The sequence below is a fragment of the Fusarium oxysporum genome, chromosome III (genome assembly GCF_013085055.1).
Source record: "Fusarium oxysporum Fo47 chromosome III, complete sequence".
Taxonomy (NCBI): Eukaryota; Fungi; Ascomycota; class Sordariomycetes; order Hypocreales; family Nectriaceae; genus Fusarium; species Fusarium oxysporum.
The window spans coordinates 1,498,823-1,524,526 of record NC_072842.1 but is presented as its reverse complement, the minus strand read 5'-3'; the positions used below and the strand labels follow the sequence as shown (position 1 = coordinate 1,524,526).

Genomic DNA, 25,704 nt, shown 5'->3' with positions numbered 1-25,704 from the left:
ACACAAGATCATACATTTTTCTCCGTCCATTATTCCCAACGCCTAGCTAATCCGTTCATTCGGTTAAGCCTCAAGAAATTAAAATACATAAACACCTAAGAATTCTCAACGCGAGCTTTCTTGCTACCGGTATCCTGCTCAGTTTCCTCTGTGTCCAGCTTTCGCTTGCCATTCGCTATTGATTGGCTTTGAGAGTGCTTCGCTGAACGTTCCAAGGCAGACAGGATACGCGCATACTCTAGTCCAACACCCTGCAGAGTGTCATCAAGCTTGTCAACGCGCTCATGAGGTTCGATTTGAGATAGGACATCTTTGTTGTGACGGTACAGTCGCTGTTTAACAATCAGACTCCAGACCTTGCCCTGGTGCTTGTCGGCTTGTGTAGCTTCTGGCATGTCTCCATCAATGTCCATTGTTGGTCGTACTGATTTGGGAAGTTGAGACATGAGGTGCATTTCGAGGACCCGACCAAACTGGCGAGGTGCAATCTTAGCCTGAAGTCGAATAGTCTCAAGCTTGTCACTGCCAACAATCAGTTTTGGCAGAGTTCCCTTCCTAGGAATGGCAACTTCTGTATCAAGTCGCAGGTTGTTGAACTCGGGCATCGTGCGGAGGAATTGCAAATCGCAGATGTCTCGCAAGTCATCAAAGGCTTCGTTTGGGTCCTCCACGGTGAACTCATACGTCTGGGGAATCTTATGGTAGTGCTCGAAGATGGTCTTGTAGAGTCGTGCTCCGTTGCCTTTGCCCTGGAAAGGGGGTAAAATAACGAATTGAGATAGTCTTGTTCGGGAGGGTAACTCGGCGAGGTCCACCTCACCATTTGGCAGCTCCCACTCATCGCTTCGAGGCGATGCTGGGGGCGTGGGCGGCTGGAAATAGTAAAATCGGTAGATGGTTGAGTAGCCTACAAACACATACGAGGTCTTGTCCGCCACCTTTCGCTTCTGATAAAGGGCAAAGAATGTCCATCGATCGGCATCAGAGAGATCAAGCTCTGTTGAGTCCATCTCGGGATCTTGGCCGATATAAGTGCCGCCTTCGATGAAAAGAGGAACAAATATCTGCAGGCGGCTGTTGAGTTGCTTGATAGCTGGGTCGGCGAGATTTCCGCGCCAGATTTCGTACTCGCCATCAGGACTATCGAAGGTCGCATGAAGGGTTCCGGACGGTACCCAGTTATCGCCCATTAGCTTGGAGCTCTCTTCGAAATCGCTTGCTGTGGCAAAGGCGACTAGGTGCTGTTAGTATTTCTTGTTGCGCGTTCAAGGAAGAGTTACATACTCTTAGGCAAATGATTGCCTTCCTTGAGAATAGCTGCCACATCTGTAGGCTCAGGTCCTCCAACAACCTTGAACTTCTTGCTGTAGGATGTCTTCAAGTGCGGTCGCATATCGTTAGCGCGAAACCGCAGGCTGACCTTGAGATCTTTGTAGCCAAAGATCTGTTCTTCCTCGCCGAAAATCGAGTATGTGTGTCGAGGGTTAAATGTAGCAAGATGTTGAAGGCCAGATTCGGAGGGAGACACCAGGCTGATATGAATCGCCTCGTTGGCGTTGGCAAGCCCTTCAATAAATGTGTCAGTATTTGGCAAATCAAGTTGTGACAGCCGCCAGACTTACACTCTTCGACGTTTGCCATTTTTTGTGCTTGCTCTTAACGAAAGCAAGAGTAAATCGTCGATCAGAAACACAATGCGACCTGGTGCAACGAAGTCCTGAAAAAGATGGAATCCAAGTCGTGATGCGCTCGAGTTGTGAATGGTTGTCGTTGTCTGGGTGAAGGGGTCCACTGAAACGCGACTTTACGCGATTCAATTAAATGCTCCTGGGCCAAGGAGATGCGCCAACGCCAGTCAGATTTCGCGCCCAATTTTCCAGGCCAATCTACCCAAAAACGGGGTGTGTGCCTCATAGGGGAAATGACGTAAGATATTGCCAATACGTACCCTCAGGCTAAGTCCGAACGGTCCGTGTACCCCTGGCTATCGCATGTCACTCAAGTCTCAGTCAATCAAACCAAACCATCTTTAGAACTTGGACTTTCGCTTCGACCTTATCCTTACAAATTTGTGCGCCATGCGCTTCGACTCTTTGAAATGTTACACATAACAAGCAGTTCGTCGCCGGTTGGCTCTGCCATCTTCTCGTGCATCGCTTTAGTTGTCATATCTCTCGTCGTTCTCCTTATTTTACGATACTATCTCCCGCTACGAACGACACCAGCCTTTTATCTCATTCCCATCTTCTTCGCCTTATGGCTACCAACCATTGTCGTGATCCTCGTTCCGGTCGATCTTGCCTCGAGCGCAGTTACTGGTGATGAAGAGTCAAGGGGAATATGGCTACCTGAGCGAGTCATACTTGTTTCATGGCGCATTTCATATTGGTTGACATTTGCATTGACATGGTATGATGATTTGGTGCACTGCATCGCGGTGGAGACTAACGAGTATATACAGGTTTATTCTTCCAATCCTTGCCGAATACTCCGACTCTGGATACCGAGAACCATACGACAAGTTCATGTACTCGGTTCGTAGCAATGCCCAGTTTCACGCCATCGTCTTAGGTTTTGGTTTCGTGGGGCTCATTTACTATGTCATCTCCTCCGGCTTCTCCTTCAAGGTCGACGTTATTAAGGGAACTATTATGGCTCTCGCATACTGTTGGGGATTAATTCTCGCCATCTACCTCATGGGTCACGGCTTAGTATCGATACCTCGACGACTCATGCGCGGCGCAAGCATCAGTGGACGACTACGACGACTCCAGAGCAAGGCGCCCAAGGTTTACGAAGAGATGGAGGACTCGATTACCAAACTTGAGGATATTGAGGTTCAGGTTGCGGAGCTTGGCCGACGCAAGACAGGAAGCGCAAACACATACCGAGACTGGATCGAAGAACTGCAAGAAATGGCCAATCTTCCCGAGTCACAACCCCGAGGCACCCGATTTGGTTCCAGCTCCGATAACAATATTATCCCACATGTCATCACCGAAAAGTATCTTGCCGATCTCACTAGGAAGTATGTGCGCGCCAGACACGCTCGATCTCGATATGTCAACGCTTGGAGTGACCTCGTTCAAGAAGCTGCCGAAACGCAAGCGATCCTGGACTCGGCAGCATCGAAAAAGCTCGACTTTGGCGAAGTGTCACCTCATGCAACCTTTTGGGAAAAGACCGCCATCCTGACACCATATACTCGATACCTCTACTATTACCAAATCTTGCCTTATGCTCAAGTCCTTCTCGGTTTATTCTTGGCAGCAGCCTCGGCTTGTATCGTCTGGTCTGAGGTCGTCAAGTTTGCATTCCCCAAGCTTTCTATCATCAGATTAACTGTGGTTCATCATTGGGTTGGCGATAAGCCTGAGGTCGGCTTCGCTGGACAGGCCATCTCGTCATTCTGGATCTGCTACATGTGTGCAGCGGCACTTATTTCGATGACCGAGGTCAAAGTCTGGCGAGGTCGGGCCCTTGTTCGACGAAACACCGCTCATGAGTCCGCTTTTTGGTATGCGATGCAGGTGGCCAAACTGACTATTCCTATCTCTTACAACTTTATCACCTTCCTTTCGAGCCAGGTCTACAACAAGACTGTCTTTTATCACTTTCTTGGACAGCTCATCGACTTTACGCCACTAGGTCGTTATTTTGACGACCTGTTTCCTGTGGTCGTCCTATTCCCTGTGTTTGCTACCCTTTTTGGCATTTACGGTCGAGTCAAACGAATCTTTGTTGGTATGGATGTAATGGATGACGAAGAAGAGAATGGCACCACTTATGGTACCGGATCCTGGCGGGAAGGCCGAGATCTCATCTCTCGTGAACTAGGTGGAAACACCCTCTTTCATCGCAGAGAAGATGCACTTGCTAGAATAGGGGCTGCTGGAACAGTTGGTGGTAGATCTGCTCCAATTTTGTCTATACCATCCGCCCATGGTGCCGCTTCTTCACCTACTCGGTCTCCAGCTCGAGCTCCAGCTGCGAATGCCCGCCGTGGCCCAGAACATCGCTATGGTGCAAACTGGAACGACGAGCCGCCGGAAGACGATAACCTCTTTACCATCATCGGTCACCGTATGAAAAACACCATGGATGGTATCGAAGCCCCTAAATGGTTTAACGATATCAAGAAGCCAAAGTGGATGGGTGGCGACGATGATACTGCAGGTGCTGGATCATCAAGCTCGGGACCTGATTTCCGTAGATGGTTTGGTGGTTCTAGCGAAGGCCAGATTCGTATCTAGCAACATCATTTCTATACATTGGCGGCGCAAGGTCTTTTGGGGAAAAGCAAGAACTCTTTGATTTTTATTATGCTTTTGTACTGTCTTATCTTCCCTACTAGAGTCGGCATGGATAAACCGTCGTGGAGTTGAAGGACTAATTAGGGTTTTATTGACATGTTCATGCGTGAGTCGTTTCTTATTGTAAGTCGGACATGAGGAAACGGACTGGATGCTACCTGGATATCATGGAGGCAGCTATTGATCCTGTCATAAGACGCTCATAATTTAACGTATTGTATTTATATACGAAAATATATATATATATAATGCATCGTGTTCGTCAAATTTGGTTTTATCTATGAAGTGAAGTCGTCCATATCGTCACAAATGGCGTCATTGTGTTCATGAGTCGTAAATCGCGTTGTGGCCAAGAATTTCCATAATGGCATCAAAATTTCAAGCAGTGGCTTCCTCTTCCTCATGGCTTCGGGGGTGGGCTGACAGTGTTCCAGGTATTGGCTTTACTCATTGTCCGCTTCCTAAGGGCAAACATGATCTCCTTTTCCATCTTGTCGATATTCTTCTCCAGGTCTGCGTCGTCCTTTTTGTGCTGCTCTTGGCGACGTTTGTCGATAAACGTCCAGGCTCCGACTATCAGCGCCGTTACGGGAACCGTTATGGCAAAGTATACCCAAAGCTCAACAGAAATGACAGGGTCGGCATCTGCGTGAGCAAATTAGCAACGCCAATAGATAATTGAGAACCATAGCAAACCTTTTCCAAAGTCAAAGAATGTCATGCTGAATACGGATGCGAGATATGTTCCGGGTAAAAATAGGGCACCCATGAGCGACAATGTCTTCATAGCCGTACTGTCTCGCTTACTAGCATGGGCTATTCGCCTCTGCTCTCCTGCAATTTCAAGGTTCAGTCTCGCTTCACGCTGTGACATGATATTATAGAGCTATTCAAGAATCAGTAACATCCTGTGATGAGTTTGAGGGTGACTGACCGCTTCCCGCTGAACCTTGAGTCTCTCGAGAGTTGTATGAATGTAATTCTCCAAGCCTTTGAGCTTGACTTTGTAAAAGTCCAAACGAGATGCCATACTTCGATGCAATTTTTGAATTTCCTTGCGGTGCTTTCTTTCAGCTTCAATTTGCTCCTCGGCCGCAGGAGCCAGTGTCATCCAAGCGAAACGAAAGGTTTCCATGGCCTTTTCCATCTCTTTGACTAGTGCTTCATATGCTTGAGGTCGTTTCCACATGACATTGCCGTGGCACTCAACCAGATCACGACTTAGACCATCGATATCGATAAATCCGTTTTGAAAGTACTGTTCCTGCTCCTCAACTTCATTGCGCAAACTCACGGCATTTTCGAGACGGCGAAGCCAGTGCCGAGCCTTTCGTTGTTTCTCGTCATTTTCGGGAGATAGATCATACGTGAGGATGATGATGGGGAGTAACATGGGATGTCCAACTTGGTTAGCACATGCTTTGAGATGAGTCAAGGACTTTTCAACTTCTGAGCTGGGAGTGCCTTTGATGAAGCCGGTGGTGACCCCGGTCTTGAGGGAATGTGAGAGAAGCATCTCCCAGCCTCGTGTTCTCCCTTTCTTGAGAACATCTGATTTACGGTGGACAATTTCTGGTCAGATGTCAGGTGATGAAGTTCAGGAGCCCAGGGGGGGAAGAAACTCACGCAAATGGGGCTCGTCTTCATCCTGGTCGTGAGCAGACCAGAAAAAAGGACCAACTACTGAAGTCGTTTCGATTCCTCGATGTGGCAAGTTCAAGGTACGAACCATGGAACTGTATCTATCCGGCGGAAGTGAGATAACCTTTGGGAGAAACGTATCGGGATGCTTGGCGTTCTTTTGAACTCTTGGCGGCGGCGTTAGTGGGCTCTATCTCGATATTTTGCGACTTTGAATCTCACATTATTCGTACACCACTGAGAAGCTTGGTGCCAGACCTCAGATGATCTGGCGGCGCAAAGGCACCCTATCCTTGTCAATTGAGTCCTGTGATTTGAGATACTTTGCAGTTAAAAACATTGACTTACCCTTTGATGAAGAAAGTTGTCAAATTCATCATCGGGCAAGGGGTGCTCCTCGCAGACATCATAGAACGGATCCTAGTGAGCGTATTAGCAAGCATTGTTCTTGATATAAAGCCCATTCGAGACATACCGAGTAATTGAAGACCTGGATGTAGCTGGTCTCTTCTTTGACAACGCGACACTGGTCAACGTAATGTCGAAACAAATAGTCTTCCATTGCGACCGCGATGCAAGAACACGAGCTCAGATGCTGCGTGTGCGACAGATATAGCAGTATCTCTCCTGTAGGTATCCAAAGGGCGGGTGTTTTTTAGTTGATTGAAATAGATCTCTCACATGTCCTAAAAAAGCCACCTCCACCGGATTCGCTGCCCGTCTTGGTCCTTGCAGGTCGCTAGTCAAAGCTTGGCGGTGGGCTTTTTGGGGAACTCGATCGAGAGGTGAATGTACGACATGCTAAGAGAGAAGAAAACGTAGAAGCAGAAGAATCGGTGAGTTTATAGGTACTAGGCTAGTAGGTATAACGATATGGCAGGGATTGTGACTACCCAGGTATTGGATGAGGCTGAATCAAATGTCAGCCAGGGTGACATCCATTGAATGAAGCAGGGACCGAGAAGTGGACATGGCCTGTCGAAAACAAGGTCAATGATCAAATGAGTTAATTGAAAGGGGAAAGCCTTCGCTTGTCTTGTCAAAGCGAGTATTGCCTTATCATCCCGACCCCGCGACTTTTTGATATTTTGTGTGAAAAGGGTAGCGAAGACGAGCACCTTCTTTCATAACGGTCCGTCCCTCGGGACATTGATGGCGGCCGCTCCCAAAATCCCAACCCCAGCTTTACTTAGCGCCACCAAAAAGAGGAACCCGAACCCGTTCTTGAGTGGCTAAGTGGAGAAACGAAACCTGCTGGAGCCATTCAATCACAGTGGAGGAAGATGAAGCAGAATTGCTAGCTGGGGTTTCTATCTAACAAGAATTGAGAAGGAAACGTCATAGCAACGTTGATAGACTGAAGATATCGATGGAATTGCGCATATTCATCAACTGGTCGCCAAGACGAAATAGACATATTCTGGGTGCGTGAGTATGAGGATGCCGTAGTACGGATATTCGTTCAAGGCTATTCTGTGGCCTGGGCTACTTGCATAGGATATGTTCACCTGGCTTTCCAACCTGAGCTCGTCAACCAACAGCCGACCAACTCTCCAACCAGAGATTCCCGGCGGCCTTCTTTTTCATCATCCCATTCCTGCAATTACGTGAAACATGAACCAACGACAAATAACACAGTTCCAGCATCTCATATCCAAGAGTAAAGCGCACAGCATGAACGCCCACCCAAAGTTGACTGCACCAAGAGAGGTTTGTTTCCAACCTAATCATACAAGTGCATCCATTACTCGCTCTCAAGCACTTTCTTAAAACTCCGTAAACATGTGACCGTATCTGCGAAGGGTTAGCTTGGCTAATTAATGGAGATTACAAATGATCACTCACTCATCTGGTGCCGTAACCACCCCGTACTTCTCGGGATCCTCAGGGTAACGATCGAATTGACTCGCGTCTCCGGCACCCGCCTTGACTGGTGGCGTGTAAGGTGCGTCAATGTCCTTCCTGGCTAATCGATCCCAGGTGACTTCAGCGAACCAAGGATGGGTCTTCACGTCATCTGGGCCTCCGTAGAGGTTACCTAATCGCTTTGTGAGGTCGGCTGTGATCAGACGCTCAAGAAGATTTTGAGCGTCCGCGTTGACGTATGCCGGATATTTAACTTTGCCCTTGAGAATGTTTTCGTATATCTTCATGGGAGATCCGCTATCCCAGAAGGGGGTGTAACCGCAAAGCATTTCGTATATCAGGATACCCAAGGACCACCTGGTACGCCAACATGTTAGTCCATTTCTGTTCCATCGCCAGTTGCAAGAACTCACCAATCCACGGATTTGTTGTAGCCTTTGTTAGAGACCACTTCAGGAGCTAGATAATCCGGTGTACCACACAGAGTCCATGTCTTGTCAGGCACGCGCTTCGCGAAACCGAAATCTGTGATCTTAAGATGGCCATGTCGATCGAGTAGCAAATTTTCTGGCTTGAGATCACGGTATATAATGTTCTTTGAATGGAGGTATTCCAAAGCTAAAGTGACCTCCGCGGCGTAGAATTTGGCAACGGGGTTAGGGAAACGCTGCAATGTGTTAGTCAGGTCAATTGAGTTTTTGGCGAGTATCATAAAAAACTTACTCCCGACTTCCTCAGAAGTGAAAACAGCTCTCCACCTTCAACGAAATCCATCACCATGTAGAGGTTCTTCGGGTCCTGGAACGTGCCCCAGAGGGTAATGAGGAAAGGGTGCTTGACGTCAGCTAGCATGCGACGTTCGTCATTGGTATGTTCGACTTGCTTCATTTTGACCACCTGGGCCTTCTTGAGCACCTTGACCGCATAGAAACGCTGATTGTGCTTCGATTGGACTAAATGTACTCGGCCGAAGCTACCAGTTCCAAGCGTCCTCAAGATATCGAAGTCACCCAACGAGTATTTTCCCTTTGTTACGCGCATGACTGAACCAGTGCTAGCGTTCTGTTGGTGGTGCGGCTGGTGTTGGTACTGCTGGTGCTGTTGCGCTTGATTCTGGCTCTGGTTCTGCTGTTGTTGGAACTGCTGAGATGGCTGCTGGTGTTGTTGCTGCGCCTGCGACTGTTGCTGTTGCGGAGGCATACTCGGCTGTGGCAGAGCCTGTTGCTGCTGCTGTTGGAGGGCTGCGGGATCGGTTCCGGGACTGACGGTCTGCGGTCGATGGCTATCTATCGTGGCGGCTAGGTACTGCGGGTTGGTCTGGCCGTTGTTGTAGGAATTGCCCTGGGCATTGTGCTGCTGCTGTTGCTGGGGCGGGTTGATGAGGTTGTTGATGCTAGGTAGGTTCTGATGATCGTGATTCATAGGACTGCCCGCACCGTATGAGGGTTGATGGAGGTTAATTGCGCTCATATCTTCTTGTTGCTGTCCGTCGGTAGCTCCTGTCGTCTGCTCATTCGGCGCAGAGGATTGATTCGATTGAGACACGGCACCTTCCTGAATCCGGTCGGGCTGCTGCTGTTGTTGCTGGTTCTGGCCGTTGGTTGGTTGAGCACTTGGGGCTGAGGTGGATTGCCTGCTTGTTCGAGGCAGGTGAAAAGCTTTAGAGATGGACTTGGACCTGGAAGTGGTAGGAGTAACTGGACTAGTTGGACTTGAGGCAGAAGGGTCAGAGTAGCCCTCTCTGGTCCGCTTTTTCTTGAGAAACCCCAGTGAAGGCATAGGGTAGTAATAGTGTGACGACAGGAAGAGAGGGGGAGAGAATTGCAAGAGAAGCGGGGAGGGGATGAGATAGGTAGGTAGGTAGTGTGTAGGAGTGGTGGTGGTTGCGGTAGAATGGACCCAAAGATGAGGAAACACTCTCTGCAGATCGATCGAACGGAACGGAACAGGTCAGTTTACCCAGCCCAGCTTCTCAGCTTGGTTTGTGGTGGGCTTGTGGTGGATGTGGATGGATCCAATTGTGGGATATCCGGTTGAATTATGCCTTACTGAGAGCTCTCCGATTGATTGACAACAGGACGGCAGATACAGAGAGATAATAGAGAGGGACAGATGGATGAGACAGCAAAGTTGGAAGGATTGGAGCACGTTTGCTTCTCCTGGACCAGCAGGAGGTCAGTGAGCTCGCCTGGTGCAACCTACTAGCCCGAGCTAACCTTGCAATTGCAGCTCTCTCAAGTTCAGGTACAGCAACGTAATAGTGGGGAGAGGCTGGAGACTGACGTGCTGGTCTCGGTCTGGTCTGGTCTGTTCAAGACCGGCCTGTCTTTCTGTGGGGGAGCTCTCTTTCAGCTCGCTCAGATGTTAGATAAACAACGGTATCCAGAGCTATAGGCTAACAAGCATGCATGGATAGGACAGGGAGAATAAAGACAATGCTCGGTGGTGAGAACCTGGGCTTTGTTTATTTTTTCTTTTTGGTTTCGTAAGTGAACAAAGGATTTGGACTCTTGGCGCATTCCACCCGAGGCCGGCAATTGGATGGCTGATACTATTCCTTGGCTCTGGTGGCTGGCAAAGGTGGAGGGATAGGATACGAATAGCCAAAGATCCCTCGTTTGAGAATTTCCGTACGTTGGACGATGCTTTTGGTTTTGTTTTTGTTTTTTCACCGTTTAAACAGCCAAGCCAAAACTGAGCCCGTCTAATTGTGAGTGATCAAAATCTTCGCACAAGACGATGGGGATATGAATGATTGTGAAGGCAGGGCAAGCCAGGACAAGGTACCTTAAGCAAGCTAGTAACAGTACAAGGTTTAAGCAGGCTGGTGATGATGTAGTAGTTGGAGCTTCGCCCACAACGAAAGTTGCCCCTCTTTTATGATCGGATCAACGATTGCACACAAGGGGGAGCTGATACTGATAGGCACAGATGATGTCGCGAGTTGTTGTTGCTGCGGGTTTCTTCGCTCTTGTGAACTCGCTTGCGGTGCTTTGCGTCCGTTCGTGTCCAAAACGAGGCGCCAGCTTGTCAAGACGAGATCTCTTTAGCGGCAATTGGTTGACTGATCTGCAAGTCTAGCATATAGTAGCTCGTAGCATCCGTGAGTATAGCGAGAATGACACGGGTTGGGTCAGAGCATAAAGAGCAATGCAATGATGTCGATGGTTTTAGTAGAGACTTGGGTAAAAGTGGAAATACCGAGGGCAAAGAGCAGCGAGTACTCGGCAAGACGTATGATAGAGTGCAAAAAGACCGGATAGTACACGAGTGACGACAATTGAGTCAGGCAATAAGGTAGGATTGATTGACGTTGACGATGGCGATGATGGAGATGCACATGAAATATGTAGAAGATCAAATCCAAATGAGTAGATCCAAACAAGGTGAGCTGGGTGAGGAAAAGTCGAGACAGCTGAGAGGGTTGGCGCCCTGTATGAGAGGGATCTCACTAGATCGGATTGGAATGGAAGGGAGAGAGATTCTCGATTGCTCAGCAAAGACAAAAGACACAAGTAGGATCTGATCGGTTATTGGGTGTTTCAAAAGCTGACATCAGGAGCTACAGCGAAAAGAAAAACAACACAGCACAATGGAGTACGGCAAAGAGCCGATGAAACTACTATCTTGACATTGGACGAGATTCGGCGCTTGGCGTCGCTAGTTACAGAGTGAAAGTGGGCTATCGCGAGTCAAAGGCGGGGTGGATGATCTGTGAGTCGACGGGAGCTTCCTGTGTTAGAAGTTACTCGGTTAAGTACCTAAATCTAGAGAGGAGAGAGGGCTTTTGTATGAGTGGATGATCAACTAGACCAACACCGACTCACAAAAGCTTCCTTGAGATCAGTCATAACTCAATCAAGCTCCCGGCTCAGGATTAGTGTGCCCGCTGGAACGTGTAGTGATTAGATGAGATGAATTTCTCGTGTACCTGAATGCAGTGGAATGTCGTATCTCCTTTGTGCTCAGTTTGATCACTAATAATTCGGGGATTTGGAGTCTAGGTTATCTGAACATCCATACATTAATCTGGTGTTGCACTGTGCCTTGCATGAAATCAAAGTCCGAATTGCCGCTCTATCTCTTGTCTGAGGTTTGCTTTTATTCTACTTGTACCAAAAGAGGCTGTGTGTGTCCTTTCTGTCAACTCAAGTTACTATCATACCTCCTATTTCATACAGGCTAGGTTGACTTTCAGCATTATAAATTAGTACTCAAACCGTCATGAGTACATAGTAAAGACAAATCGTTTCATTACTAGGCGTTAGCTCAACATCTCTCACCTATCCCAATGGTTCAGATATACCCAAATCTGATCAATTATTTTCGACAGGGCACAGCGAGTTCGCCAAGTCATGTCTATGACGATCCCTGCCTCTGTGTGCAACCTGTCTCAAAGGAAAATTAGTTACCCTGAAGTTCGCCGTTTTCAGGAACCATTGATGATTCTCCGTCAAGCTAATTTGAATTTACCTATTAACTTGGTTGTGGATGTATGGTATTTATTTATAAAAAAAATAAAAATAATAAAAATAAAAAAAAAGCCGCCAAAAGCTCGATCGATTTGTCCATATTGGTCTACAGACGATGCGTTCGTCCCTGGTTAATGATACCAATGGCAGTATTTCTCAATACAAGGCTTCCCTTCTACTAACAACTCTACCTCACAAAGTCAATTTCTAAATGAAGGTTCTGAAAACAGGAACATTTGAACCAGGAACCAGTAGTCATAACACAACAAAATAATAGATTGTTTTTTTCGTATCAAAGGTATGTCACAATGCTCACCGACTTGTACCCTTCTCGTCGCCTCTCCCTTACTCAAAACACAGATACAAAAGATTCAAGGAAAGCTGAATGATGCTGTCTAAGCGGAGACTTTTTGTCTCACCAATCTGTTCCCGTCCCTTCATTTCAGGCGCTGGCCCCATTCGTCTTCAGCTATCCAGTCTAGAACCTGTGCGATTTGGCCTTTGCTCGGTAGGCAGTGTAGCCAACATAAGCACCGCCAGCAACAATAATGAACAGGATGATTTTGGTAAAGAACCATGTCCAGCTACCGCCCTGCTTGTTTCCGTTGGTGGTCTTACCGGTGCCCTTGCGTCCCTTGTTCTTAGTGCCAGATGACTTGCCAGTGTTGCTGGTGCCAGGCTGAGTATAAAGGTTCTTGGCCGCCACGGAGATGATATCGTGGTTGTCGCTGAGCTCACCAGTCTCAGCAGTGAAACCAACATAGGCAATGTTAGGAATGGCCGGGGGCTCCTCGAGGTCGAAGCATGTCTGCCACTCATCCTCAACCTTGTACTGGAGCTCCAGCTTGAGTTGTTTGTCCTGGAAGTAGGTGAGGCGCATCTTGGTAGGGACACTCGCATGTCGAATACCACGCGCAGAGCAGCCAGCGAGCTCGGTGTGTTTTCCATCGTTGGATTTGTCGTAAGAGGTCTTGCCATCGCCATACATGGCCATGACATAGGGGAAGACAACGCCGGGACGGTTGTTCTTGTAAGTATCGAGGAAGACTCCGAGGCCTTCGAAGTTATCAGGCCCTCCAAAGACAGTACCCTGTTGCGCACGCTGGCGGGTAATCCACATAGCAAAACCGTCTCCATAGAGCTGGTTCTTGCCCGAGATCTTGAATTCAACCTCGACCTGCCAGTTTGTCGCAGTGAGGGGAACTCGTGAGTACATCCACCCTGACTGCGATGGACGATCCGAAGTAAGTCGGATGTACCTATAACAAGTCAACCCATATCCGAAGTATGTCGTTGTCAGCGAATTGAGGATGCATACGAATCGGTTCGAATAATGGTATCTCCGCCAAAGTCGTACCAGCGGCTTTGCATGTCCGAGTCAAGGTAGGGCTGTTCGAGTAAAAGAGTTAATTGATCTGTCGATCTGTGAACGTCTGCTCGCGTGCGCCGCAACTAACCTGGGTCAAGGAATGTGTCCTGAGCTAGAGAGTGAAGAACGTTAGCAAAGAAGCTCAAAACGATCAGCCAGAAGAAGGCAGGGGTGCATACCGAAATACTCCTGATGTTATCATCAAGGTCATCAGCGCGGGCAGTCCATGCGAGCGCACCAAGGAGCGCCGCTGATAGTGAGGGCAACCGCATGATGAAGCTATATTATGATGGTGTCTCTTCCCTGCTCTCTTCTCTCGCACAGGGCCAATTAGAGCTGGCTCGATATGGGCGCAAACCGCTCTAGGATGCGGCAACAAAGTCGTGACGTTTGGTGCTGGAACAGGAAGAAATTGACCACAGTGGTCGTTGTCAAAGTCGTTGTGACGTTGCGGATAAATGTAGGGGGTTGTTAATCGGGACAGGAGCTCACAAGTGTCCTCTTCCTCTGGACTCTGGACTCTGCCTGTGGCCGAAACGATTTTAGGTGAGTGCTCCCCACTGCAGGTACTTTCCCACTCTGGACGCTGGAACCCCTGCCACTTGACCCTTGATGAAACTTTAAAGCCACATAATAGCCACATTTTCTTTCACATGCATGCATATACAGAGTATTTATTTCACGATCTCAGCTCCTAGGAACCATTTGCTTACATGCTAATGACTATGTCTATACTCTATCGACATGAGAAACTTATTCATTCCCGAGAGTCAGAAGCAAATCAGAGTTCATACACGAGCTTGTAACCAGAAATCTTGCCATCCCGATACTCCTGAAACCCTTGCGCAACAGCGTCCAGCCCACCAGGGATAACTTTTGGTTTGTTAGGCTTGATCTTGCCCTCCTCAATCCACACAGGGAGTTTCTCATTGAATTCGGCACCGAGCTTGTGATCGTCTTCGCTTGCCTATAATGCTATCAGTTACGGCCATCAGTATAATCGAGGCACTTACAGGAAATTGAGCCTTCTTGTACTGGATAACTCTGTTGAAAGCGGTCCAGACAAGCACGGGTGTGACTTTGGTCTGCTTCGTCACATTCTCAGTGAGGCTCTTATCAGGCCTGACAGTAGTGAGGGTGCCGCCAGTCTCATCAATGGCTTGGGATGCGGTTGTGGAAGACATTTTGTTGCCAATGGTGTCGAACACATATCGCAAACCAGGTGCGGTATCCTTGATCGATTTCACCACATCAGAATCGTTATAATCGAATACGTGGGATGCTCCAAGTGACCTGACAAGGTCGAAACTGTGAGGACTGCAAGTTGTGACAATCTTGAACCCAAAGATTGCTGCAATCTGAATGGCGTATTGCCCAACGCTCGCTGATTCATGTCAACACTCCGTTCGAAGCATTAGCAGTTGGATTACTTACAGCTTCCGCCCCAAATCAACACAACAGTGTCCGATTGGGTGCGGTCAATATTGAGACTATCTTTCGAAAAGAAGGCAAGCCAAGCCGTCAAAGACGCTAGCGGTACAGTGGCAGCCTCTCGGAGTGAAACATTCTTAGGCACTCGGAAGCAGATACTTTCATGGGCCTTCGTGTATTCACTAAATGCTCCTAGACCTTTGACTTCGCCTAATCATATCATATCAGCCGTGGTATGTAGGCATAGAGATGTTGAGCTTACCACCCCAGAGAAGGCCAGCGATCGTATCGCCCTCTGCAATTTTAGAGACTTCTTTACCAAGACGCTCGACTTTGCCTGCAAAGTCACAACCAAGCACAGCGCCGTTGCCGAAAAGGTTTAGGTCAAAAGCCTGGACTGCAAACCGTCAGTACAAGGATTTCATAATGGTTAAGAAAGACTGACCATCCGTTGGGTTCTGTGCTACAGTTGCAACCTTGACCAGGGCTTCGTGAGGTTCAAGCATTGGCGGCGAGATTCGTTTTTTAATGAGCTCAGGCTTGGAACCATTCTCTGGCACCTCCACCACCAAGGCATTCATTGTGCTAAGAACCATTCTGTCGATTCGGGTAAGCTGTTCTGAGATTGAATATGAAATCTTGTAAGTTTATCCCAAATTAGTTGAAATTGGTCTTATATTATATTCTGGTCCGAATGTATGACGGCACTCTCACTAATGCATATATACTGTAATGGTAACATCATTGGTGTACATCCACAGTGCATAACATGTTACGTCTGAGTATGCTTGTTCAACATGTGAGTGTGAACAACATAGAAACTAGTTAGGAATATCAGCAATATAATATCAATTCAAAATGATGCCCGTATGTGCACATAATGAACCCAAAACCAATATCATCATGACTCATGAAAGAGGTCACGTCCAAGCTGCTGGGTTTGAATTGAATCGAGCTGCTGAGTCATGTCTAACCTACCCCGGACCGTTGATTTTTCCAGCCCGCTATCTTTTTGCGACAGACAGGCGCCCAAGCTTTGCTTTTATGACCGACAACGTCACGACTCTAAACCAAACAATCACAAACATGGATTCCACACAAGTCAAGGCTGCTGTCATCAAGCAGGTCCAACAGGAGGCCAACCTGGTTAACGCCCGCACTCTCATTGAGGTCCGCCCATTTCACAATTCCTTACCTTCTTCTCAAGACTAACAATGGCCCATGACAGAAACTCCAAGAGACCTGCTTTGAGAAGTGCGTCCCCAAGCCCGGAACTTCTCTATCGAGCGGCGAGACGACTTGCATGACCAGCTGCATGGAGAAGTACATGGCCGCTTGGAACATGGTCAACGCAGCGTACATTGCCCGATTAAGGCAAGAGTCTGCTAGCTTGCAGAATTGAAGAAGCGAAGATTCTCAAAATCAAAAACTAACGGCTTGCGACAATTTTTATGAAAGCGCAAGATTGTAACATATTGTGACAACACGGGTCGGATGACACCCACGAGGAGATATTATCATGTACGAAGAACCGATTAAGGATAGAACAGGGCAATAGACGAACCGGAGGAGACATGACTGGGATGTTATGTCAAAAGCCATGCCATGTCGTTGTATACAACCTTCTTCAGTTCCCGAGTTTGGGTATTTAAGCTCCCCCAGCGGTCTTCTTTGCTTCTTCGGCCGCTCGTTTTCGAGCCAGGTATCGTTCCTTCGCACTTGAGATCTCGCCTTCTGTCTTCCGGCTCTTCGATGCCCGCTCAACTTCCTCCTTTTGTGCCGCTTCTTCATCCCGTGATCGCTTCATTGACTGCTCGAGCTGCTCCTCGATCATGCGTGACTGTCGTTCTCGTTGAGCTTGCTTTCTTCCAAACTGCTGATTTGTGACATCCTTCCGCGGCCGCTCGGCTTGTCGTTCCGCTTCGCGTTGGACTGATTCTTTCTTCTTTGCGCCAACGTTTAAGCCACCCCTGAGAAGCTGGCGCTTGTCGACCACTTGACCGTCTTCGTTGATGGCAACTGCGGCGCCCTTCTCGTTGAGCTCCTTGGCGATATCGGCCTCTGTCTTCTCCTTCTCTTGCTTGTCGTCATCTGCATTTTCCTCCTCGGGTGCGCCGTGCTTAGCCTTTTCCTCAGCCGCCCTGACAGCATCCGAATGCCTTTGCTCATCTTTATCGAGGAGTTTTCTGTAGAAGGCAGACATGCCACCACTCTTGTTCTTCTTTGCCTCTTCCTCTTCCCGTCTCCTCTCTTCCTCTTCAAGCCTCTTGTTCTCTTCCTGTTGTTTCCGATATGCTTCTGTGACAAACTTTTCCTTATCGGCAAATTCCTCCCCTTCGGCCTCTCGCTCCCTGGCAATTTTCTTCTCTTCTGCAATCAGTGCGTCGCGCTTCCGTACGTCGGCTGCCTGCAGGATGTTTTTCATATATTTTGGTCGTTTTTCCTGATCCTCCTTGGTAGCCTGTTTCTTTGGTTTGAGAGAATCGTAAACAGAATCGTACTCGTAGACGCTAGCATCGACTTCCGCGGCCGACTCGGCGTTTCTTCGTGATGTCAGAGAGCTAGAGAGATCCCCAAACATTATGTTTGGCTGACCCTTGGATTTGAGCTTCGGGGGTTGAGTCGGAGGGCCACCCTTCGGTTTGCCTAACTTGGTGATGTTGGCTGTTGCCTCTTGAGCGCGACCAAGGGCATCGAACTCTCCAATCTCTTCAGCTTTGCCCTCCCCGACTGCGCCTTCGTTGTCCGAATCATCATCGTCACCAAACATCGGCCTTCGCTTTGGTGGAGGGGGCTTCGACGCGCCTGGCTTCTTGCTAAGGTTGAGGCCGAAGGCCAATGGTTTGCTCATGTTGGGTGCTCTTATAGATCGCTGTAATATGACTTGCGCCAAGTATAGGTTGAACACGTATAGATATTACGCGACGTTGGAAATGGTGGACCTGGTAAGTTGAAAGATTAAAGTTAAAGAGTCTTGACTGGGGATTGCTACAAAGGTGAAAAGCTCAGCGGAGACACCTGAGATTCAAGGTCACATTTGATTGGGACAGTATGGAAATATAGAAACCTGAGTAGGGCTGGTGGTAAGAGAAAACTTTCAAGTTGAGCAGTCAAAATATAATTCATTGTTTTCCTCTATATATTTCTGCTTATGATAATGTCTTTTTGAGTCGCGTGGATATTGATCGATATGCAACCACCCATTTTACAGTGGCGTCTGTACAGGCCACTAGCGTCCTCATGACGTGATTGGACAACTATGACCTTCGTGGGAGGATAGGTGTGCAACCTTCAAATGTACTGTAGAACCCTTAGATACGAATCTATTTCTTAAACCTCTAACAAACTGATCTTCAATACTCGCGATATCATGGAGTCTTGCTCGACGTGTGCAACCATCCTCTCATCAACGCCAGCGTACACGAAAGAGAAACTATCTCTTCCGCAAGACCGTCGAGTCGCGTGCTGTGCTAGAATCATATGTGGCAAATGTATTCATGTTCGTCATCTATCTAAACAATCATTTTTTATTCAGGCTGAAGCTGATACTCTTGCTTGGTAGAAGAACGAGCGATTTGCCGACTATTGTCCATATTGTCAGGTTTCGACAGGACCGACTTCTCTGCCGCAAGGGTTGAGGGAACCGCCGGCTTATACATCGCTGCCATCGTCCAGTTCAAGGACTGCACATATCTCCGGCGCGCCGCCACCATACTCAGCAGCCTCACCTACGCCGAATGTCGACGATGAGAAGGCAGCGTTGGCGCAAGATGTTATAAAAGAAGATGCTCCGGATATCCTGCATTTCCTTGACCATCGCCATGACAGCGTCAGCTCCTTATCTCTTCGATACGGCGTGCCCACTCATGCTCTGCGGCGTAGTAATAACATCACGAGCGACCACTTGATTCTCGGAAGACGAACAGTGTTGATTCCTGGCGAGTATTACAAGGGCGGAGTTAGTCTCTCACCACGGCCCATCGAGGGCGAAGATGAGGAGCTGAGGAAGGGCAAGATTCGCCGCTTCATGACATCCTGCAAAGTCTCCGACTATGACATTGCTGTGCTGTACTTGGAACAATCTAGCTATGATCTTGAGAACGCTGTTACAGCATATTTGGACGATGAAAAATGGGAGCAAGAAAATCCAGCCTCTGGCAAAAGTAAGAAGGCCGACAAATATAAGAACCGTGGCCCGTTTTGGAGAGGACTCTGATCGAGTTTTGGATTGATTATTAGATTCATGGTTCGAACCGCGTCGCGGTTCTCAACACACGGTTCGGTTCGTTGATTACCTGTTTTCTTCCAAGACAGGGACTTTTAGTCCTGTACGTTAACGCCGCCAACAACCCAAACACTTCAAGTTTTGTACAATGGCTTCATAGGATATACTAAAGATACCACTTTTCCTTCATCAGAATGCAGACCGCGTACGAATATCCTGAACTTTGGTTAGCACATTGTGAGAATATAAACGTCGCGCCAAGGAGAACTTACAGAAATCTTCCGCTCGATCTCTCGGACCGATCGGTCCAATTCGCCGGCAATCATAAGCTTCTTGTCGTTGGGCAAGAGGTTGTATCGCTCGCATAGATCGCCATCAATGACTCCCTTGACAGGAGCATAATAACCGCGATACATGAGATGATCTCGTCCGGCGAGCGGGGGGTCCTCGGTCCTTAGGTGTTGTTCGAGATTCTGGAAGAAGTCCGCATCTTCACGACTGATAAATGGTATGAAAACTCCGATAGTGCCCATGATACCACTCCATAGCAAAATTTCCTGTCCACCAACTACCAGACTCGTTTTGGTGATACTGGTTGGTATGTCCTGTGTGTAGAAATGGCACATCAGACTTACTCTGTGAGGTGTACCGTGAAGATATTCTCGCGCATTAATAAGATGCAAGCCCGTTTGCTCCTCGTCAGCCTCTTCACTGGCCTTTTCAGGGCAGCGGACAATGAACATATTTCCGAACTTGTCACCGCCGGCCACCGACTCGTAATCTACCATGGTTGTGCATGTGGTCCACCTTGCGATGGTATCATCGACAAAGGGAATGAGTTTGTTCGACGCAGGCTTGTATACCACGTAGGTTACGCCCTGTTGAACATCACCAACAATAATTCGACTGCCCTGGGTGTTCAGCGACACGATCTGCTGCGCTGCTACTTCAGCCTGAGATTTGCGGAGCATCTGTCTCATGCCAAGATCATATATACGCAACTGTGTTCCAACTGCAACAGCTACTCTTCCTTGAAAAGCCAAAAGAGCTAGAGGTGGTTCTTCAATCTTGGTTTTGTGAATGAACTCAAGTTCTCGCCCCCCATCTTGAAATCGGTAAATGTGTAGATATCCTTCGCTGTAGCTGCGAGGATTGACCACCATGTCTTTGCCGGTACCAACTACCAAAAAGCTCTCGTTATCTTGGCTTGAAAAAGACACGATGGCTGCACTGACGGCTGCTTCATTGTTCTCCAGATCAATCGTTTGCACAACTTGTCCTTCCTCGGACAGTGGATCTATCACATTAATGCAAGATGCCCATCGACGTGTACCTTTGGGATAGCCAAAATCTTCAGGTGGGAGCACTCTAGAATCACCGTTGACGATTTTGGGGTCTGCCAAAAGTTGTGCACGTAACTCAGGTGGTAAAGTGTTGTTGTCTGCCTCGATAGTGTAGAAGAGAGGCTGATCAGGGTGCTTTACAAGTTTCTTCGGGGTATAAGTCAAAGGAATTGATTTCTGGATGAGTGTATCGCCAAGCCGATCGATATTAAAAATTCTGCCAGCGTTAGCGCACGCCTCGCTTTATGATGCCATAGGAACATTGTAGGAATGTGTTGCTTCAGTAGGAACAATTGGAAAAAAATGCGTAATAGGCCTCATTGCTTAAAGCATAGGATCCCGTTTTCTCATCATATGCAACCGAATATCAGGAGTAAGAAAAAGGAATAACGACGTACCGTAATGATTGACCTTGGATACCAACAATGCCTTCTTCGCACTGCTCACTACTGAAGTTCCAACCCCACTCAAGGTCGACGTAGTTTAGGGGCGTCACTACAAAACCTTTTGTGATCGGGTCTGCGTAACCAAGCCAAGGCCTGGAGCTTAGACCAAGCACGCATGTCTTGCCTTGAACTGTGACCTGGAAAAGTCGGACTTCCTTGGGACCGAGGAACTTTTGGCGCGTGTCTGTCAACTCACCAGTGACTTCGTCAAGAACTGTCCTGAGATAGACACCGGAGTGTAAACCGATGTGGAGATAGAGGGTAGAACCGCCCGACGAGGAGTCATCCATTGCGATGATTGCCAGCGATGTTGGAGCAGCCGTAAGAGCCTGAACTGACTTGTTTTCCAAAGTCGACTCTGGATCCAGGCTTAGAATGCGGACAGTGCAATCGTCACAACCGACGGCCAAGAATGAACTTCTTAATCGTCCCTCGGGGACGTCACCCAGGCTTAGGCAAGTAACGGTACCAAACATCTCCTTCTTTTCATCATACTCAGCCAGTGAGCCGTCCGCATCCATCTCGAAGTAGACGATCTCACCAGAGCTGAGAGCGACAGCGACCTGATGAGCATTGGCTGTAGCAGCAACAATGGAGCGATGTTGCGGGGCGGCCCATTCATTGACATGACCATTACGCACATGTCGAATGCCCTTGGGATGAACCTGGATCAGTCCATCATCACCAAGGAGCTGGGCCGCCAGCGTTGGAACACTTGTGAGAAAACCGGAGTCACTGACTTCCTCAACAGTCTCGCCAATACTGAGGACTAGCGTACCGTTGGTAAATGATAGTACAATGTAAGCATCATACTGTTCTGAGCGATTCAGCTTCAGCGTCCAAACAGCAGAAGGAATTCCAGGCAGTTCAGAGGCAACAATCTCGTTGACTTCCAAACCGTGCTTGAGCATCCTGAAGCTACTTCGGGGGCCGTTACCACAAATGGTATAGATTTGAGGTGCATCTTCTCCAGTGAGGTTTGCGACCTTGCAATCTAGGAGGGGATTCATGGCAGGGATGCTCTCGACCAGGGCCAAGTTTTCAGTTGGCCGAGGGTGGAAGTAAACCGGTTCGTAAGAAGCCCTGGGATCCGCGGGGAAGTCATCACTGTAGAACTCTAGTTCCTCATCGTCATCACCGAGCTTTTCAAATTGGTAGAATGAGTAGTTACCAAACTGAGAAGCAACGTAGAGGAAACCGCTCTTCAAAATGCAGAGACTTGAGGCGACCGGAACGGTGTCAAAATACTTGATCTTGAGTCTTTTGACTTCTCCAGTGGGGTTGCCTTCCTCATCCTCAATCATATCGATCGAGAGTTTGAAGAGATCACCGTCGTCTGTTTGCAGGAGGAAGAAAAACGCGCCTGCACTGCCTTTCAGCTTGTGCATGATACCAGACACGATCGTGCGCTTGCGGTTTGGATCTTCAGTGGCGCCGCGTCGACGAGGGATGGCAACACGGAACGCTTCCTGATTTGAGTGTCGATATGTGATATTTTCCTCACCGCACACGAGCACACCACTAGGCCCATCATTTCCACCAGGGACCTGGAACAGAATTGAGGCTGTTGGGTCAACAGGGTCTGACCACTTGCGCACAACGTGATTGAGTCCCAAATCAAGCTCGTAATAAACCAATTGAGTGTCCAACTCTTCCATTGCTTGGCCGGTCGAGTCTTGGTCAATCTCGGAGTAGTCAATCTCGAGAGCGGCAAACACTGGATTCGAGTAGCCGACATCAAGCGCAACCATGGAGATGACCAGGACGCCAGGTTTGTGGGCCTCAAGCGGTGACGAGATTGTGAGCTCAGCTTGTGAGTTACGGTTGAGAACGTAGACAAGTTTGTTCTTCTCAGTTGAGGCAATTAAGCATGCTCTGCCCTTAGGGTCGCAGGCTAGATACTCGCCAGGAATGACTCTCCGTACACCGGATTTGCCAAAAGTTTCGAGATGTAAACGGTGAAAGCGGTTCTGTGCAGGGAGGTACTCAATGATTGTGATACGACCAGAGTCGGACGCAATGATCAAGTAGTCTGGAAGATTTGTTAGCTTTGGGATTCTTGTAACAGGACATCAAGTACTCGGTAGCGCTGTGGTCGACGCGTCTGTGGCATCGCTTTCGAATATCACTAAGTGATTTTCCTGAGAGGGGTATTGGATTGACTTACCCTTATTGCTACCAGCTAACCGAAAAGCGGCGAGGGAACGGATGATGCCAAAGACATCATGTGATAGGAGGGTAATCACCTTTCCCTGGGATGGATCGGGTCGTAGTAGGGAGAGCTGCGAGCCAGCAGCAGTGATGATAAGCTGTTCTCTAGTGCCTGCGAACTGGCCCAGGACCGCTTGCGTGACGTTTGTCGGCGGCTGAACCGTCAGCGAGTACAAGAACATGTTCGACGTGGTCGCCATGTTTGCGGCTAGGCGCAGATGAGCCTGCGCGGCTTCAAAGACAAAGGCAGGTCAGATTGTGTCGCGTCGAAGCTGATGGTTGGAGCTTTTGAAACTCGAGCGAGCTTTGATGTCAAAAGTTTGGCGCGCTTCGGAGGAATTATTTTGCGGCGCAGATGATTGTGGTCCGAGCTCTTTGAATTATCCCACTTCAGCGATATCAGGCCTTCCGAAGAAGTCTGGGTATTGAATTGTGTCCGGGATTTGGCTGATTTTGTTCATAAGATGGAGCCCACTCTGAGGAAAGCAGCCTCGAGCATCTGTGGGCAATGCTCTGCAACTGTTCGGAGGCAATTGGCCTCTGGAGCGGTAGCTAAGCCATGGATGAGAATATCAGCCCATCATGTCCGCAGAAATTCAACTATCAAGGACCAGAAAAGAGCCGCGCCCACGCCCAAGAACCGAGACTTTTCTACTTCCTCAGTGACAAAATCTGAGGCCACCGCATCTGCCACCAACAAGACGTCTCCGTCACCATTACGCCTGAGTCAGGACAACCTCTTTCATCCGTTTTCAAAGTCGCCAGTACCAGAGTTCCGGCAACGAGCTGCTTTTATGCGACAGCATGCCTACTGCCCTCACCCCGATCACCAGCAAACGAAGCTTCCTACCATTGCCCCGAAACCCGAGGATCCTGAGGCTGCGAAAGGAACCCAGCCGCCCCAGCACGTCAACTTTGAATGCCCAGACTGTGGCTTACCAGTTTATTGCTGTGAGGAACATTGGATGGATGATTACGAAAAGCACTTGGAAGTTTGCGACACTCTTAGACAGATTAACGAAGATGACCATGATTTGCGCTCGGGCCGAGTATTCGAAGAAGGCAACCTCCCAGATCTTCAGATGGAACATGCGGCTATCAACATGACAAATTGGGATACTTTCATGTATACACGAGAGTTTGATGCTGTCAACTCTGATCGTCAGATGAGACAGATTACCCGACTCTTGACTTATCCCGTAACCATTGGCAGTATTCTCCATGAACTTAGCCCTTACAGTATCAAGGCTGGAGAGCGAATGACTACAGAGGGACTGAAGAGTTTCAGCGGTTAGTGCAACGACTGACCAGAGAATAGCCATGAACTGATTGATGATACCAGCATTGAGATACAACTTGCATCCTCCCAAGTCAGGTCGAGGAACTGGCGTTGGTGAGCTCAAACCCGAGGCACCAGCTGTCAGAATTTTCATCCTGGGAGCTCGTGCTGAGTCTTCTCTCCCTCGACCTGCTTGGGTTCAGCTGGCACATATGTTCCCCGAAGCCAGACTACACCTCATCTTTGTTGGGCCTGAAAGCATGGCCAACCGTGACGATGAGTTCCCGTTGCCAGAACGTACCCCTTCAAACCCCTTTGGAGCCGTCGTAGAGGATCGCGTCTGGTACAAGATGAAGATAAGTACAATCGTGGATTACTACCACACAGTCCACCAGACGCAACACTTTGCACCATATGATCCTTACTTCGACTGCTTTGTGCTATTCCACCCTGGTCTGGGTCATCCTGCAAGCAGTCACGAGTGGGAAGAAACCCTACCCCTTCTCCTTGAGACTAAGATCCCCATTATCAGCACAGGCTATACCCAGTTTGATATGGAACGCGACGTCGAGTGGGTGAACAAGAAGTCGAAGGGCGAGTTTGATATTCTTCTGCAGCCTGGAGAGAACGTTTTCAGGAGTCTTCGATGGGATCTGAACGACATGGACCCCCAGGACATCAGCTGTGGTAACTGGGGGGTGTGGGCATTCCGTGGTAAGAGGTATGTTGTTGTCAATCCATTGTTGAAAACGAGCTGAGCTGACCGTACAATTGCAGATATGAGACGGCCACAAGAGACGCCTGAACATAGTCTTATGTAGATAAAAGCGAGGGGGCAGTTGTACCAATAATGTACAGAATCTGTAGTATAGGTACCGGTCGGTAGATTCCATAGGACCGGAAGCATTTCTCCTTTCTCTGAGTGAAACATCTTTGAGGATGAGCGGTAGCAGAAAAAGAACATCTCCTGAAACAGAATTTCTACGTTTCCGTCAGTGAAAATTACCCCAGATCAAGGTAGGTACTGATTATTCTATGGCTTGAACTGTATTCAATCAATTTATACCACTTTAATATGTTTGGAATGTCCATTGCTGTTACTCGGGAA

General features: G+C 48.4%; 11 protein-coding genes across 11 annotated transcripts; 4 read left to right on the top strand and 7 right to left on the bottom strand.

Moving 5' to 3' along the window:
• Position 1: 1 nt before the first annotated feature.
• FOBCDRAFT_217320 (acyl-CoA N-acyltransferase) lies at positions 2–1,789 on the bottom strand. The gene is made up of 3 exons (XM_031175852.3): positions 1,623–1,789; positions 1,285–1,566; positions 2–1,234 (listed from the first exon to the last, which is right to left on the bottom strand). The coding sequence occupies exons 1-3, from the start codon at positions 1,639–1,641 to the stop codon at positions 96–98; spliced, it is 1,440 nt and encodes a 479-aa protein (XP_031046985.2). The 5' UTR covers positions 1,642–1,789; the 3' UTR covers positions 2–95.
• Positions 1,790–1,990: 201 nt separating this feature from the next.
• Positions 1,991–4,530, top strand: FOBCDRAFT_156782 (LMBR1-like membrane protein-domain-containing protein). Its single transcript, XM_031175851.3, has 2 exons — positions 1,991–2,409; positions 2,462–4,530. Exons 1-2 carry the CDS (start codon positions 2,099–2,101, stop codon positions 4,251–4,253), a joined length of 2,103 nt encoding a protein of 700 aa, XP_031046984.2. The 5' UTR covers positions 1,991–2,098; the 3' UTR covers positions 4,254–4,530.
• An 11-nt stretch (positions 4,531–4,541) lies between these two features.
• FOBCDRAFT_20806 (uncharacterized protein) lies at positions 4,542–6,744 on the bottom strand. Its single transcript, XM_031175849.3, has 7 exons — positions 6,430–6,744; positions 6,303–6,374; positions 6,177–6,241; positions 5,940–6,121; positions 5,248–5,885; positions 5,010–5,199; positions 4,542–4,958 (listed from the first exon to the last, which is right to left on the bottom strand). Exons 1-7 carry the CDS (start codon positions 6,514–6,516, stop codon positions 4,714–4,716), a joined length of 1,479 nt encoding a protein of 492 aa, XP_031046982.2. The 5' UTR covers positions 6,517–6,744; the 3' UTR covers positions 4,542–4,713.
• A 643-nt stretch (positions 6,745–7,387) lies between these two features.
• On the bottom strand, positions 7,388–9,925 carry FOBCDRAFT_20802 (kinase-like domain-containing protein). Its single transcript, XM_031175846.3, has 4 exons — positions 8,544–9,925; positions 8,234–8,487; positions 7,800–8,177; positions 7,388–7,748 (listed from the first exon to the last, which is right to left on the bottom strand). Exons 1-4 carry the CDS (start codon positions 9,597–9,599, stop codon positions 7,721–7,723), a joined length of 1,716 nt encoding a protein of 571 aa, XP_031046979.2. The 5' UTR covers positions 9,600–9,925; the 3' UTR covers positions 7,388–7,720.
• A 2,622-nt stretch (positions 9,926–12,547) lies between these two features.
• FOBCDRAFT_217312 (concanavalin A-like lectin/glucanase domain-containing protein) lies at positions 12,548–14,187 on the bottom strand. Its single transcript, XM_059609482.1, has 4 exons — positions 13,841–14,187; positions 13,750–13,773; positions 13,611–13,681; positions 12,548–13,551 (listed from the first exon to the last, which is right to left on the bottom strand). The coding sequence occupies exons 1-4, from the start codon at positions 13,931–13,933 to the stop codon at positions 12,771–12,773; spliced, it is 969 nt and encodes a 322-aa protein (XP_059464407.1). The 5' UTR covers positions 13,934–14,187; the 3' UTR covers positions 12,548–12,770.
• A 146-nt stretch (positions 14,188–14,333) lies between these two features.
• Positions 14,334–15,753, bottom strand: FOBCDRAFT_217308 (uncharacterized protein). The gene is made up of 5 exons (XM_031175844.3): positions 15,538–15,753; positions 15,355–15,489; positions 15,096–15,302; positions 14,675–15,045; positions 14,334–14,628 (listed from the first exon to the last, which is right to left on the bottom strand). The coding sequence occupies exons 1-5, from the start codon at positions 15,686–15,688 to the stop codon at positions 14,443–14,445; spliced, it is 1,050 nt and encodes a 349-aa protein (XP_031046977.3). The 5' UTR covers positions 15,689–15,753; the 3' UTR covers positions 14,334–14,442.
• Positions 15,754–15,995: 242 nt separating this feature from the next.
• On the top strand, positions 15,996–16,617 carry FOBCDRAFT_289760 (protein translocase subunit TIM13; the record flags this gene model as incomplete). Its single annotated transcript, XM_031175842.3, has 2 exons — positions 15,996–16,262; positions 16,321–16,617. 2 exons carry the CDS (start codon positions 15,996–15,998, stop codon positions 16,492–16,494), a joined length of 441 nt encoding a protein of 146 aa, XP_031046975.3. The 3' UTR covers positions 16,495–16,617.
• FOBCDRAFT_20786 (coiled-coil domain-containing protein 55-domain containing protein) lies at positions 16,598–18,042 on the bottom strand. The gene has a single exon (XM_031175843.3). The coding sequence runs from the start codon at positions 17,941–17,943 to the stop codon at positions 16,741–16,743; it is 1,203 nt and encodes a 400-aa protein (XP_031046976.2). The 5' UTR covers positions 17,944–18,042; the 3' UTR covers positions 16,598–16,740.
• Positions 18,043–18,421: 379 nt separating this feature from the next.
• FOBCDRAFT_20779 (uncharacterized protein) lies at positions 18,422–19,533 on the top strand. The gene is made up of 2 exons (XM_059609210.1): positions 18,422–18,591; positions 18,658–19,533. Exons 1-2 carry the CDS (start codon positions 18,463–18,465, stop codon positions 19,306–19,308), a joined length of 780 nt encoding a protein of 259 aa, XP_059464406.1. The 5' UTR covers positions 18,422–18,462; the 3' UTR covers positions 19,309–19,533.
• On the bottom strand, positions 19,408–23,589 carry FOBCDRAFT_20774 (CPSF A subunit region-domain-containing protein). Its single transcript, XM_031175839.3, has 4 exons — positions 23,274–23,589; positions 21,059–23,138; positions 19,590–20,877; positions 19,408–19,533 (listed from the first exon to the last, which is right to left on the bottom strand). Exons 1-4 carry the CDS (start codon positions 23,515–23,517, stop codon positions 19,507–19,509), a joined length of 3,639 nt encoding a protein of 1,212 aa, XP_031046972.1. The 5' UTR covers positions 23,518–23,589; the 3' UTR covers positions 19,408–19,506.
• A 126-nt stretch (positions 23,590–23,715) lies between these two features.
• FOBCDRAFT_217298 (zinc-finger of mitochondrial splicing suppressor 51-domain-containing protein) lies at positions 23,716–25,642 on the top strand. The gene is made up of 3 exons (XM_031175838.3): positions 23,716–24,607; positions 24,660–25,317; positions 25,374–25,642. Exons 1-3 carry the CDS (start codon positions 23,782–23,784, stop codon positions 25,399–25,401), a joined length of 1,512 nt encoding a protein of 503 aa, XP_031046971.2. The 5' UTR covers positions 23,716–23,781; the 3' UTR covers positions 25,402–25,642.
• The last annotated feature ends 62 nt before the right edge of the window (positions 25,643–25,704 follow it).